The sequence below is a fragment of the Echinops telfairi genome, unplaced genomic scaffold (genome assembly GCF_000313985.2).
Source record: "Echinops telfairi isolate 266 unplaced genomic scaffold, ASM31398v2 ScPeMD7_655;HRSCAF=1070, whole genome shotgun sequence".
Classification (NCBI taxonomy): domain Eukaryota; kingdom Metazoa; phylum Chordata; class Mammalia; order Afrosoricida; family Tenrecidae; genus Echinops; species Echinops telfairi.
In genome coordinates, this window is record NW_022104553.1 from 22,190,189 (window position 1) to 22,201,513 (window position 11,325).

The window sequence follows — 11,325 nt, forward strand, 5'->3', positions numbered from 1 at the left end:
GGGCGGGGAGTCTGGAGGCCCCGCCTCCCCCCACCCCCACCCGCAGAGGCACCCTGGCTCACCACCGTCTCCACTGCTTGCCCTCAGGCCCCTGCGGATTGTCCTGGCTGTGCCCTCTCCCATTGCCGCCTGGGTCTGGCTGTCCTTCCTGCCATGCTTGTCTGTACCCCCTCTATTCCGTCTTCTCACATTCATTCAACACACCTCTTCTTGAACACTTTCCGAGCCCAGGGAGGTGGGGTGGGCCAGCCCACTGCTCTCCCTGGCGCAGCAGTCCCGAGAAAGTGGCCAGCCCGCAAAGCCTGTAGTGCCAAATGAGATGAGCATCTTGGATGTCACCCACTGGATGCCAACTCAAGAGACCCAGTGACAAAATACTGCCCCACAGGACGTCCTAGGTTGTAATCTGCTCGTCCACAGCACCAGTAAATAGATTCAAGCTAGCACCCGGAGTGCTGAACCGTGGGATCCTGCTCAGGCAAGGGCATTGGTATGGAGTCCTTGAGGGGAGGTGCCCCAAGGGTGGGGCCTGAGTCATCTGGCAGGCAGAAAAGAGAGGGTATGAGTTTGAAGGTCTGAAGGTACAACCAGCTGGCTGGACGCCAGGGAAGGTTGGTTTTTGAAAGTGGCAAGGCCAGCAGGGTGGAGTATGCCTGGTCTGTGGGGGCTGGAGGTGGCCTGGTAGCACCGTGGGTTATGCACTGGGCTGCTTGAATCCACTAGCTGCCCCAGAGAAAGCTGGGCTTTCTGCTCCTTGAAAGGATTGACAGCCTGGGGAACCCCAGGGGGCAGTTCTGCCCTGTCCCATAGGCTGACCAGGGCTCTGAATGGACTGCCTGAGGGTTGCATGTTCCTGATTCACTGAATTGAGTAGGCACATGTTGCTTCTCTGGGGGTGCCCCCATTTTCTTCAGGACATCCTTGGAGGGCTCACTTCCCCACCCAGCTGCTATTGACTCCCACGGCTGTCCCATCTCCATGGCGGCAGTCTGCCATCTCTCTCCCAGGGTACAGATGGAAGGTTCCAGCCTGTGATATGAACCACGGTGTCCCCAGGACTCCCCATCACACTCTGGGTGGGAAGATGGCGTGTAGATTATAGGACTCAAACCCCTGCCGTCAAGTCCCAGCTACCTGGCCCAGCCCCTCCGTTAACTCAAAGCACCAGCGAGGTCCACCTGACTAGACTAGTAAATGCCCTCAAAAAAAAAAAAGAAAGATCACCCGGTTCCTTCTTAGAAATCATAGACAAGTCCAGCCCCCAGAGGCTGCTCTTCAGAACCTTGAACACATTTTTTCGACTTCACCCAGCTTTTCTTGTGACTGGTCTGCTGGTCCAACAGAAGGCCCTTCTAAGTCAACACCACTCTCTAAACATTGATAGAAGCCTTACAAAATATACAAGACCAGGTTTTGTTTTGTTTTTTTAATCCTACAGCCTCTTGGGGCAAAATGTGGGCACAGAGGGATGAGGAAAAGGCTGGCTGTCTTCAGCCTCCTGCTGGTGCTAGTCCTGGGGCCGAAGCCTTGATGAAGGGTTCTTGCAAAGTCACGGGTTTGCACTGACCACTCCTCCACACGTCTCCTTGGACTTGAGTTCTCACGTTTATGTATTCCCACCGCGCCTGGCCCGGTGGTCTCCCAGTCTTGTATTCACCATCACATTAGAAGTCAGGACTAGAGCTGAGGGGTCAATCTCCCATGAAATCCCATGTTGTTTCCACCTGCCCTTTCTGTTCTACCCAACCACCTATCAGTACACCTTCTTTTCAACCACCCTCCTTTGCCTTTGCAGATTTGGCTGTGTGCAGCCAACACCCCACCACCACAACCTCCATGGCTGGGGCACCCGAGTGCTTCTGTGAACCCCGAAGCCCTCCAGTCAACCCAGGCTGAGGAAAGGCTGGGGGAGAAAACCAGCCCTGGGGCAGGGTGTCTGCAGCCTGTCTGCAGCAGCGCTGCTCCTTGCGGGTCTTGGGCTTCGGGCAGAAAGCAGAAGTCCCAGGCCCACCCTGGGAAGGATGGTTCTGAAAACCCCAACAGCTCTCTGGAGAAGACAGCAGGTTCTTTCTCCAGCCAGACAAAACCAAGATGGCTGCTATCAACAGGAAATTAATTTTATTCTTAAATCCAAGAGGTCAGGCCTAATATGGGCTTCCTCCCCTTGGCTGGCAAACTTAGGTGGCCAACAGAGTAGAGGTGGGACAAGATGACAGTGGGGCATGAAGAACACAGCCGACAAAACCGTGGCCTGTTCACTCTGGAGCCGGCTCCATCAGATACCCGTTCTCCGGAGCCATGTAGCCCTCGCCCCCCTCAGACTCCATGTACACGTCTCGGCCTTCGTTGCCCAGACCCTCCAGCCCGTTGTCCTGGCTGCCCCCTCCAGCGCCACCGCCGCCGCCGCCACCTCGGGCCTCATCCCTGCCCCGCTCCCCGCCCCGCTCCCCTCGCTTGTGCTCGCGGTCACGATCCCGATCCCGATCCCGGCGGCGTTCACGTTCGCTCCGGTGACTCCGGCGTCGTTCCCGGTCTCGATCCCTGCCCTTCTCCTCGGGGCCGTCGGGGCCATCGGGACCAAGCTCCCCGGGAGGCCCGTCATCAGTGGGTGCATCGCCGGCCTCGGAGGGCTCCGCGATGTCGCCTCCGCCCCCGCCCCCGCGCAGCTCCTCCTTGCGCTCCCGCTCCCGCCGAGCCCGCTCACGGCTGCGGCTGCTTCTCCGCTTGCGGTCCCGGTCCTTGTCCTTGCTGCGTTCCCTGGAGCGCCTCCGCTCCTCCTTGTCTCGACTCCGGGAGCGTCGCCGCCGGTCGCGAGAGCGGGAGCGTCGTCGTTCCCGTTCCTTGTCTCGCTCCCGGCTGCGTTCTCTACGCTCCCGCTCGCGGTCGCGGTCCCGGTCCCGGTCCCTGTGGGGAAGTGGGGAGGGGCCGGGCCTAGATGAGGGGCGTAGGTGTGCAGCTGGGCTCCCCCGCGTCACCACCCCGCCCTGAAAGCCTGGGTGCCCAATTCTCACCTCTCATCGTAGCGGGAGGTATCATCTCGGCCTGAATGCCGGATGTTCACGTCGGCCCCGCCTCTCCGGGTACCACCTAGGCCACCTCCTGGGGGGCGGGGCAGAAAGAGGGTCAGTAGGGTAAAGGAAGGGCACCCAGGGGTGGAAATGAGGGGTATCGTAGTGCAGAGCGAGCGCAAGCCCACCATCGCTACTGGGCCCCATGACCATATGGGGTGGTCTGTCCCCGTCACACGACACCTTGGTTGAAGTGTTTCCCCCAGTGATGGGTCAACTTGGCTGGGACTTGGTCCTCAGGGGTGTGGCAGTTATGGAGGGAGGTTAATCACCCCCAAGGATGCAATCTATTTGGAGCAGCCAGTAAGTTATAAGGGGATTATCGGAGGTTACACCTCCCTTACTTGGGTCACAACCCCTGATCCAACTTAAGGGGGTCGGGGGCTTCCCTGGGGCATGGCCTACACCATCCTTGACCTCACAGAGAAATGAGCAGAGGAGGGAGGGGCCTCAGGACAAGCATGAAAAAAGCGCTGGGCGAGAACATGCTCTGTGGCCCCAGGGTGCCTGTGCTGAGAACCTCCTAGGCCAAGGGGAAGACTGGCGCGAATCCTCAACGTGGGGATCTATAAAAATGCCAGATCTTCCCCAAAAGCCAACCAGAGCAAACCATGCCCTAGAGCTGGGTGCCATGCTCCCCAACTTCTAGCTTCACACACAGCGAGACGACACGGGTGTTATGTTCTAACAACTCCAGTGTGCAGACAGACCACCACACCATACAGCTGTCAAGGGAGCCGTTAAGAAACGTCCCTAGAGCACCATCTCCAGACGAGGATCACCGACAGATGACGATGACGCAGCACCCAACGAGCACCGCACTCCAGAGTGGGGCGCAGCTGCTCCTCAGCCTCCCTGGAGCCACCCTGGTCTTCCTGCTACAGACGACAGGTCTGCAGAAACGCTTCACCAACTCTCACCATCACAAAGTCCAAACTCCTGACCAAGGCTCCAAGAGCTAGCCCCGGCCCAAACCAAGGGCCCTTTCCAATCTCCTCCCCACAGTGGTTCTGCCCACACACTGGCACCCCTCCACCCAGCGGGAACCACAGGCACCCTAGGCTATTCAGCTCTGACACGGGAGCTCAAACACCAACTCCTGAGAAAACTTTCTCTGCCGGGCAGGCTAGGTCCACCCCGCCACCATCAACCCTTCCTCCCCAGAAGGGACAGGTTTTAGGGTTTACACCCATGCTTCCAGGCATTCGTGCAGAAACCCCATTTTCCCAGAGGCCTTTGGAAGCCTCCTGCCCACCTGGCCAGGATGTAGTGCACCATGAAGGAAGGACGACGTCTGGGTTTGCTCACTGACCAGCACGGGCAGCACCAGGGGACTACCTTAAGGGACATTCACATTTGGCAGAGAAAGTCTCCTGGTTCCAGGTACTTTGGTGAGGAAGATTCCAGAAGCAATCTGTCCAACACAAAGTGCTGAGGAAAGCCGCTGAACCATGAGGGTGAGAAGGCTATGAGGCAGCTTGGCCACTAATCATCAGCCAAAAAAGCCAAATACCCACTGTTGTTGGAGCAACGTTCTGGAGGAAGAGTAAGAGTCTGCGAGGCTGGAAGGCAATGGACTGCTGCAGCTATCCCCTGCCGAGCAAGCAGTGGGTGGTTCAAACTACAGACCTTCAGTTAGCAGCCAGACACTTAACCACTGTGCCGCCAGGGCTCCTGCGACCAGTTTAGAAACATCCCAATAGGGAAAGGCCAAGCAGCAGCCAGTGAGAGGAAATGAAGGGGGCGGGGCAGGCCCCCTCCTGCCCAAGCCTGAACTAGGTCTGGCACAGCTGGTGAGCAAATATTCCCAGAATCAGAGAATGAAAAAGCAGCGTGGACACAAGCGCAGCCCAAGAAGAGGAGCGCAGCATCACCAGGCCGGCTCCACGCCAAACCCCTTCCGAGGGCAGGAGGCGGCCAAATCAGCCAGCTGGGGGCACTGTGGCCAGCAGTGGTGGCCAGCTGGAGTCTTCCAGCCAGCGTTCATGGGTTAACAGCCCCCCCCTAAAATAGGATGTGCCGAGTGGCTGGACAGATGAAATGGCAGGCAGGGGACTCACCCAGCCTCCGGGGCCGCCAGCCCTTCACAGTTCGGCCCCTTTCCACGTCGACAAGGACCCTCCGGCCATCAATCTTCTTGCCGTCTGCGTGCTTGTAAGCGGCTGCAACAGACGTGGGGGGAAGGGGAGGAGTCCCCAGAGGGTTCTCTAGTCAGGAGAGGGCCCCACTGGGCCACCTCCCCACCCTGTCACCACCAACGCACACACTCACGCACACCCACCAGTCAGGCAACCAACAGCCAGATCACCGTCTCCCAGCCCAGTGAGGGGGCTGCTCCATCTTGGCTTTCCTGTTCCTCACCCCCAACTGTGATTGGGGGGGAGGGGGGCTAAGACCTGCCCTCTAGTCCATCCCAACCACTTGGCCCCCAGCCCTCCCAGCTCCCCCCGACAGAGCAGCCCCCTCCCGCCAAGGCGGCCAAAGTTGCTGCAAAGAAACCGGAGGTTAACTCAGTGCTGGGCTCTGTGGGGGGCCCCCGGGGGGCTCCTGCACAACCCGGGCATGCACCCTAACCAGCATGCTGGGGCAGGAGGCCGGCCGTGAGCCAGCCACTCCACACCCCAGCCACCACCGCTCGCTCTCTGGCTTCCTCTGGGAGCGGGAGGGTGAACATGGAGCCATCAGAACAGACAGCGAAGAGAGAATGCAGCAGAAGGGGGAAGAGTCCTCCCCATGGCAGGGTGCAGACACTCCTGAGGGGGGCCTGAAGGGGCCCCCACAGCAGGGTAGGGGAATGGAGCAGGGCAAGGCTACTACAACTCCTGCCTTACCTGAGACGACTAACCCTGCCTGCCTGCCCGTCCTCTCCCTCGCTGCCCCCCAGCTCAATCAACGCTGGTAGGGGAGCCCCGAGCGCCTCAGGGAGCAGGGGACAGAGGGGGAGACGAGGGGAGAAGCATGGGCCTGCTCTTGTCAGGGTGCCCTGGTACCCTAGGCCATCACCAGGGGAAATCTGGATGAAGGGCAAGCAAGCCCTTGCTCCCCCCACACCCTGGCCTGGGGTGGGGGGTGGGGGTCCTCTACCAACCCCAATCCCCTGCCCGCTCCCAGCCCGCTCCCCCCATAACAACCAGAGGAAGAGAAAAAGGTGCCATTTACCGATGCCAGCCTTGCGGGCGTCCAAACCGAGCGGGGTGGGGGGGGCTCGGCAACTCCTGGGGGCCTGGCGAGGAGGCGGGCTTCCCGGGGGGGACTCGGGACCGCTTACCTGGAGCCCCCAAGCTTACCTGAGCACGCGCACAGACCCCACCTCAACCCCGCCACAGGTCAGCTACAGCTACAGGGAGGGGAAGTGGAGACTCTAGGGGAGCCTAGGGGGGGGGAAGTCAGGGCCACACCTGTAGCGCCTGGAGACAGGCGGGGGGCAACTGTGGGTCCGAGCCCATATGGGTGCAAAAACTCAGACCAAACCCGAGAGTGGGCAGCCCTGGGGCCTGTGTTCACAGAGAGGGCTGGCACAGTCCAAGAAGCCACCAGCCTTCATCCGCTCCCCCCTCATCCCACTGCACAAGGCATGTTTTCGACCTGGTTGTGGGAGGATGATGCCCCCCCACATGCCACACTCCCTTCCCCGCCTGCCTCACCCGAAGGTCGGCACGCGGGGGCTTGGGGTTTAGGAGACTGAGTGCTGCCTGAGGTCGGGCAGGGAGGGGCCACTTGGCCCCTGAGCCCAGAAGAGGGGTGGGGGAAGGCATCCAGGCTGGGGGCCACGACAAACCCAGGAAGCCTGCTCTGGTTCATGTCCCCACCCCAGAAGAGGCCCAACCCAGTGACAGCAAAGGAGACAGGCGGTATGTCCTGCAGGCGGCTCTCTCTCTCTCTCTCTCTCCCTCGCTAAGTCTCTTTACTGCACAGGGCCACAGCCCGGGACCATGGCACCGCAGCGACCTGCGCTACCTCCTGACCCCACCCTGCCCCCAACGCCAGGCCCCTCGGGGGCGGCTGGCACCAGCGCCAGCCCCCCAGGTCAGTAAGGCAGGGAGGGGGCAGAGTATTGTGCACCTAGCAGCCTAACAGCCCAAGGAGTGGGGCGCCTGTGACAGCCCCACGGGAGCCGGTAGACAGGGGGTCCAGGGTTCCTCCCAGAGCCCTGGCCTGGCCCCTGGGGTTCAGCTCTCCCCACCCAGATCCTGAGCAAGCAGCTGGGTGGGTCGGAGGCAGTGAAACCGACTGGAGAGGCAGTGCCTTCCTCATCAGGGTTCACCCCCTCCGGGGACCAGCAAGGGCCTCCTGAGAGCAGCTGGCTCTGGGGCAGAAGGGGCCGAGGGCACCCAGAGGAGGAGGGCTCTGGGTGTGGGGAGGCAGGGGCGGCGGGAGGGGGCCTCGCTGCTCCTGCGCTGCCTGGCTAAGCTGGGCTGGTGTGCGGTGCTGAGCGAGCTTACCCATGATACAAACCCTTATACCAACCATACACTGAGGTGTTGTAAGGGGAGCGTAAGCATCAGCTGCAAGCCAGCTGCGTGGTGGCTGCAGTGACAATAAGAACAGTCAATTAATACGGCGGCCCCTGGACACGCCGCAGCCCTGCCCGCCCGCCCACCCAGCCCTGCCCGTGTGGCCGCCGCAGCCTCAGGGGGGCTTCAGGGGTGTGGGGCAGGCACTAAGAACGCCCACCGTCCCACTGCCCGCCAAGGAACAGGGTGGGGGGTGGAGGGTCAGGTGGCCTCACCCAGGTGGGCTGTGGGGGAAAGAGGACAGGTTCAAAGGCCAGTCCTCATCCCACGATGGCCGCCCCTACTCTGGGGAAGTGGGGAGGAACAACGGGGAAAGAAGCTCCCCGAGGGTCCACCCCGCCCCCCCACCTCCAGTTCACCCCAGCCCCCACCCAGTTCCCTCTGTGCCAAGGTCCAACGTGTGACACTTACCTCCCCAGGATCACACACACACACACACACACATACACACATTGTGGGGGGTTTTGGTTTGTTTTTAAAACACACATATATTAAAAAAAAAAACAACAACAAAAAACAAGATATCAGAACAAAGGGAAGCGGAGAAGAGACACTGCTCAGGTCAGGTCTGGGGACAGACGACCGTGGGAGGGGCAGCGGAGGAGGGGCAGCAGTTGGGCGCGCAACTCACAGTGCATGTCCCGCTCGTGCTCGTACTCGATGAAGGCGTAGCCTCGGGGCTTCCCCGACCTCTTGCTGTAGACCATGTGGATCTGCGGACAGGGAAGCCACTAAGGGGGGCAGCCTCCCCGGCCCCTGCCCCCAGGGAAGGACACTCAAGCCCAGATCCAGAGTGCAGATGGGGGCTTAAGAGGAGGGCTGGCCAGCAGAGTGGCAGCAACTAGCCATGCATCTCCAGGATTGGGGGGCTGGGTGGGATGCTGAGGTGTCCCTCTGTCTAGCTGGAAAGGACTCTAACCATGGAGGACCCAAGTGGGCTAGGCCAGGTGGCCTCTGGGGAGGTGACATGGGGCCACTTGGAGGAATAGATGGCTGCCAACAGGAGAGGAGAGGGTGGTGGGGGCGTGGCCCAGGAGGCTGTAAGGAGGAGGCACTCGGGAGCCAGCAGAGGCAAAGCGGACTCAGAGAAGGCTCTCCAGTGATGAGAGCTTGGGAGCTACTCTCTGAAGGACGGCCAATTATTAGGGGACTTTGTGGGAAAATTCAACTTCTCCACAAACTACCTGAAGCCCCTCTCCCCATCTCCGGGGTGCAAGGCCTGTGCTCCAACTAGCTGGGGAACAGCCTCTGGGCCATGCTCCAACAGAGCATCAACCCTGGGCCTGGCAGTTCATGTGCCTCAGGCCCTCAGGCCCCAGGACAACCAGCAAGGAGGTGACTCTCCCATTTGAGATGAGGCTTGTTTACAAGGGGCACAGTAAGAGAGTGACAAGAAGGGGGACCCTCAGTTAAAACAGGGAGTGGCATACCTCTCCTATAAAGGCCAACCCCACCCCACTCCATGGCCATCAGGCTATTTCGACGGAGAGCCAACAACAAAGGCTCAGAGCAGCGAGACACTGCATGGCTGCAGACCAGATCATCTGTGGGAACCACTCAACCCTGCCTCACATCCAGCGCGCAGCCCCACACAAACTACAGGTGGGTGTGGTTGGGTGCCAGCAGGCGACCGAGCCCTGGTGGGCCCCTGTCAGCAGTCTCTTTGTTGAAGAGATACCCCCCCATACCCCCCTACCATTCATTCTGACCCACTTACTCTTTTGATGGGTCCATACACTTCAAACTCTCTCCGGAGTTTGGATTCTGTCGTGTCGTAGTTCTGCAAGATGACAGATACGGTATCATTGGGAAGTACGGTCTCAGGACCTGCTGAGCATACCGGGCCCCAGCCTGCTGCCCACGATCTTGGACACTTACCACTCTCGCCACGAAGAGCGTCTTGAAAGCATCCCCCTGAGCATTGGGGTCGTTGTGTGGGTCCCCTGTGAGGGAAGAGGAGTCTGTGAGGAGCAGGCAGTCACAGTGTTGGGGAGCAGGGCAGAGCGAGGAAAGTAAGAACCAGCCCAGAGCTACAGGTCCCAAGGGGCAGGAGTAACACCTTGGAACCCCCTGCTCGAGGCAGAGCCAGCCTTCAGGAGGGTGACAGATCTGGTGGCTGCCTCCAGGACAGATGGCAGGAGGCCACTCCATGGTGGCCCAGACCTAGAACTACTAACCATAAGGTGGATGGTTCAAACCCACCAGACGCTCAGAAAAAGAGTCTATCTGTTCCTGTAAAGACTTAAGTTAAAAAAAATAAAGAAAGAATAAATTTTTTAAAGACTTAAGTCTTGGGAACGCCAAGAGTGAAGTTCTACTCTGCCCAGTAGGGTTGCTGTGAATCAGAATGGATTCCCCAGGAACCAGCTTTTAACCCAGGTAAGGAGCACCATCCCTCAATATGGGGCCACAGTGCCCCCCACTGGGCACAGACTGCAACTGCACACAGCAGGAAACCTAAGACCCAGGCACCATGAGGAAGCTGAGGGAGCCCCAGTGCTGGCACCAGAGCTAGGACAGAAGTGACTGGCATCGGCCAGAGAGAGCTACAAGGCAAGAACTTGTCCCATCTGGCCACCCAGTAATAACTTCCTAGGATGGGCCAGGAAGCCATTTGAAACCCAGTCCCCAGAGGTAATTCAATGGGTCAGGTCCATAAGAAAGTCTCTTCTCCCAAGCCTGGTGGCCCCAAGGACTCCCGTACCCAACCCACTCCCCACCCATCACTGCACAGCAGAGTAGACAAATCTTTGTTGGCAACCTTCCATGCCATCGCAATACCCTGCAGAGGGTGCCTGAGAACAAGGTGGTCTGGAGCCAACTTGGAGGATGCCCAGAACCGACTTGTTGGCTCCTTCCAACAAAGTCCCTTGCTCCCGGGCAGATGAGCCCTGCAGAGTGACCATGAGGCCCAGCCCAGCTCTAAGTGCCAATCTGAGCTCCATCCAGTCTTGCGCTTTCCCGCTCAGGACACCAGCTTCGCAGGAAGACAGCTCAAGGTGTTAACAGGAATCCTGAGAAGAAAGGTCACTGACCTTTCTGACTATCACTGCTCTGATAGTCTGGCCAGTCATGGCCAGGACAGCATGCAGGAGACAACAGCAACCAACAGGCGGCGGTGCGCTGCTCAGAGGGAAGTGATGGTGTGTCAAAACCACCACCCACAGCAGGAGGCTGTTAGTGGCCCTATGGCCCTGACAGGCACTCCACATGGCCGTGGCCCTGGATTTCGCCAGCCACAGCTGAACTTTGCGGAATAGGTTCAAAACCCAGCTGCGCAGGCACATCAAGGGGCCTTTAAGGGACTTCTCCAAGAAGCCGTGATGGCCACCCTGCAGACAGCTCCACCTTGGCTGTCCCAGGTCCTGCCCACCCCCCACCCCTCAGCACAGCCACTTTCTGTGTGCAGATTCTCTGCCACACCAGGCCTCTAACTCTGGCACTCATTCGTTCTAAGGTGTATTTGTTAAGTACCTATTATGTGCCCGGGAACAAAGACAGAGAGAACAAAGGAGGGCAGTTCTACCCTGTCCTATAGGGAGTTTGGTTTTGGTTATGTGACTGGTGATGAACTGACCAAAACAGTCTCTCCATCACAGGGCTGAGGGTCCAATGGGGGGGCAAGCCTAGTTGACAATAAGTCAGTCACATGGCTCTTTAAGACAGGGCAGATTTTAATTTGCTCAAGAAACAGCCATCAGTCTTGATGCTGACATCAACTGACAGTCTTGAGGAGGAGCCAG

The 11,325-nt window shown here is 59.3% G+C and overlaps 2 protein-coding genes across 3 annotated transcripts in view; both read right to left on the reverse strand.

The window, feature by feature from the left end:
* LIN7B (lin-7 homolog B, crumbs cell polarity complex component) overlaps positions 1 to 980 on the reverse strand; it is a 4,720-nt gene extending 3,740 nt beyond the window's left edge. Inside the window, exon 1 of the mRNA XM_045292637.1 lies at positions 964 to 980. Coding sequence (XP_045148572.1) covers positions 964 to 980 — 17 coding nt within the window. The remainder of the gene's footprint in view (positions 1 to 963) is intronic.
* Positions 981 to 2,103: 1,123 nt separating this feature from the next.
* The window catches only part of SNRNP70 (small nuclear ribonucleoprotein U1 subunit 70), a 14,161-nt gene continuing 4,939 nt past the window's right edge, over positions 2,104 to 11,325 (reverse strand). The window contains exons 5-10 of one of the 2 annotated variants that reach the window (XM_045292504.1): positions 9,461 to 9,525; positions 9,300 to 9,362; positions 8,214 to 8,295; positions 5,129 to 5,230; positions 3,013 to 3,099; positions 2,104 to 2,899 (exon numbers count right to left, since the gene is read on the reverse strand). In XM_045292504.1, coding sequence (XP_045148439.1) covers positions 2,256 to 2,899; positions 3,013 to 3,099; positions 5,129 to 5,230; positions 8,214 to 8,295; positions 9,300 to 9,362; positions 9,461 to 9,525 — 1,043 coding nt within the window. In that variant the 3' untranslated portion in view covers positions 2,104 to 2,255. Of the gene's footprint in view, positions 2,932 to 3,011; positions 3,100 to 5,128; positions 5,231 to 8,213; positions 8,296 to 9,299; positions 9,363 to 9,460; positions 9,526 to 11,325 lie in introns of both variants that reach the window. The other variant, XM_045292503.1, reaches the window with a different exon arrangement.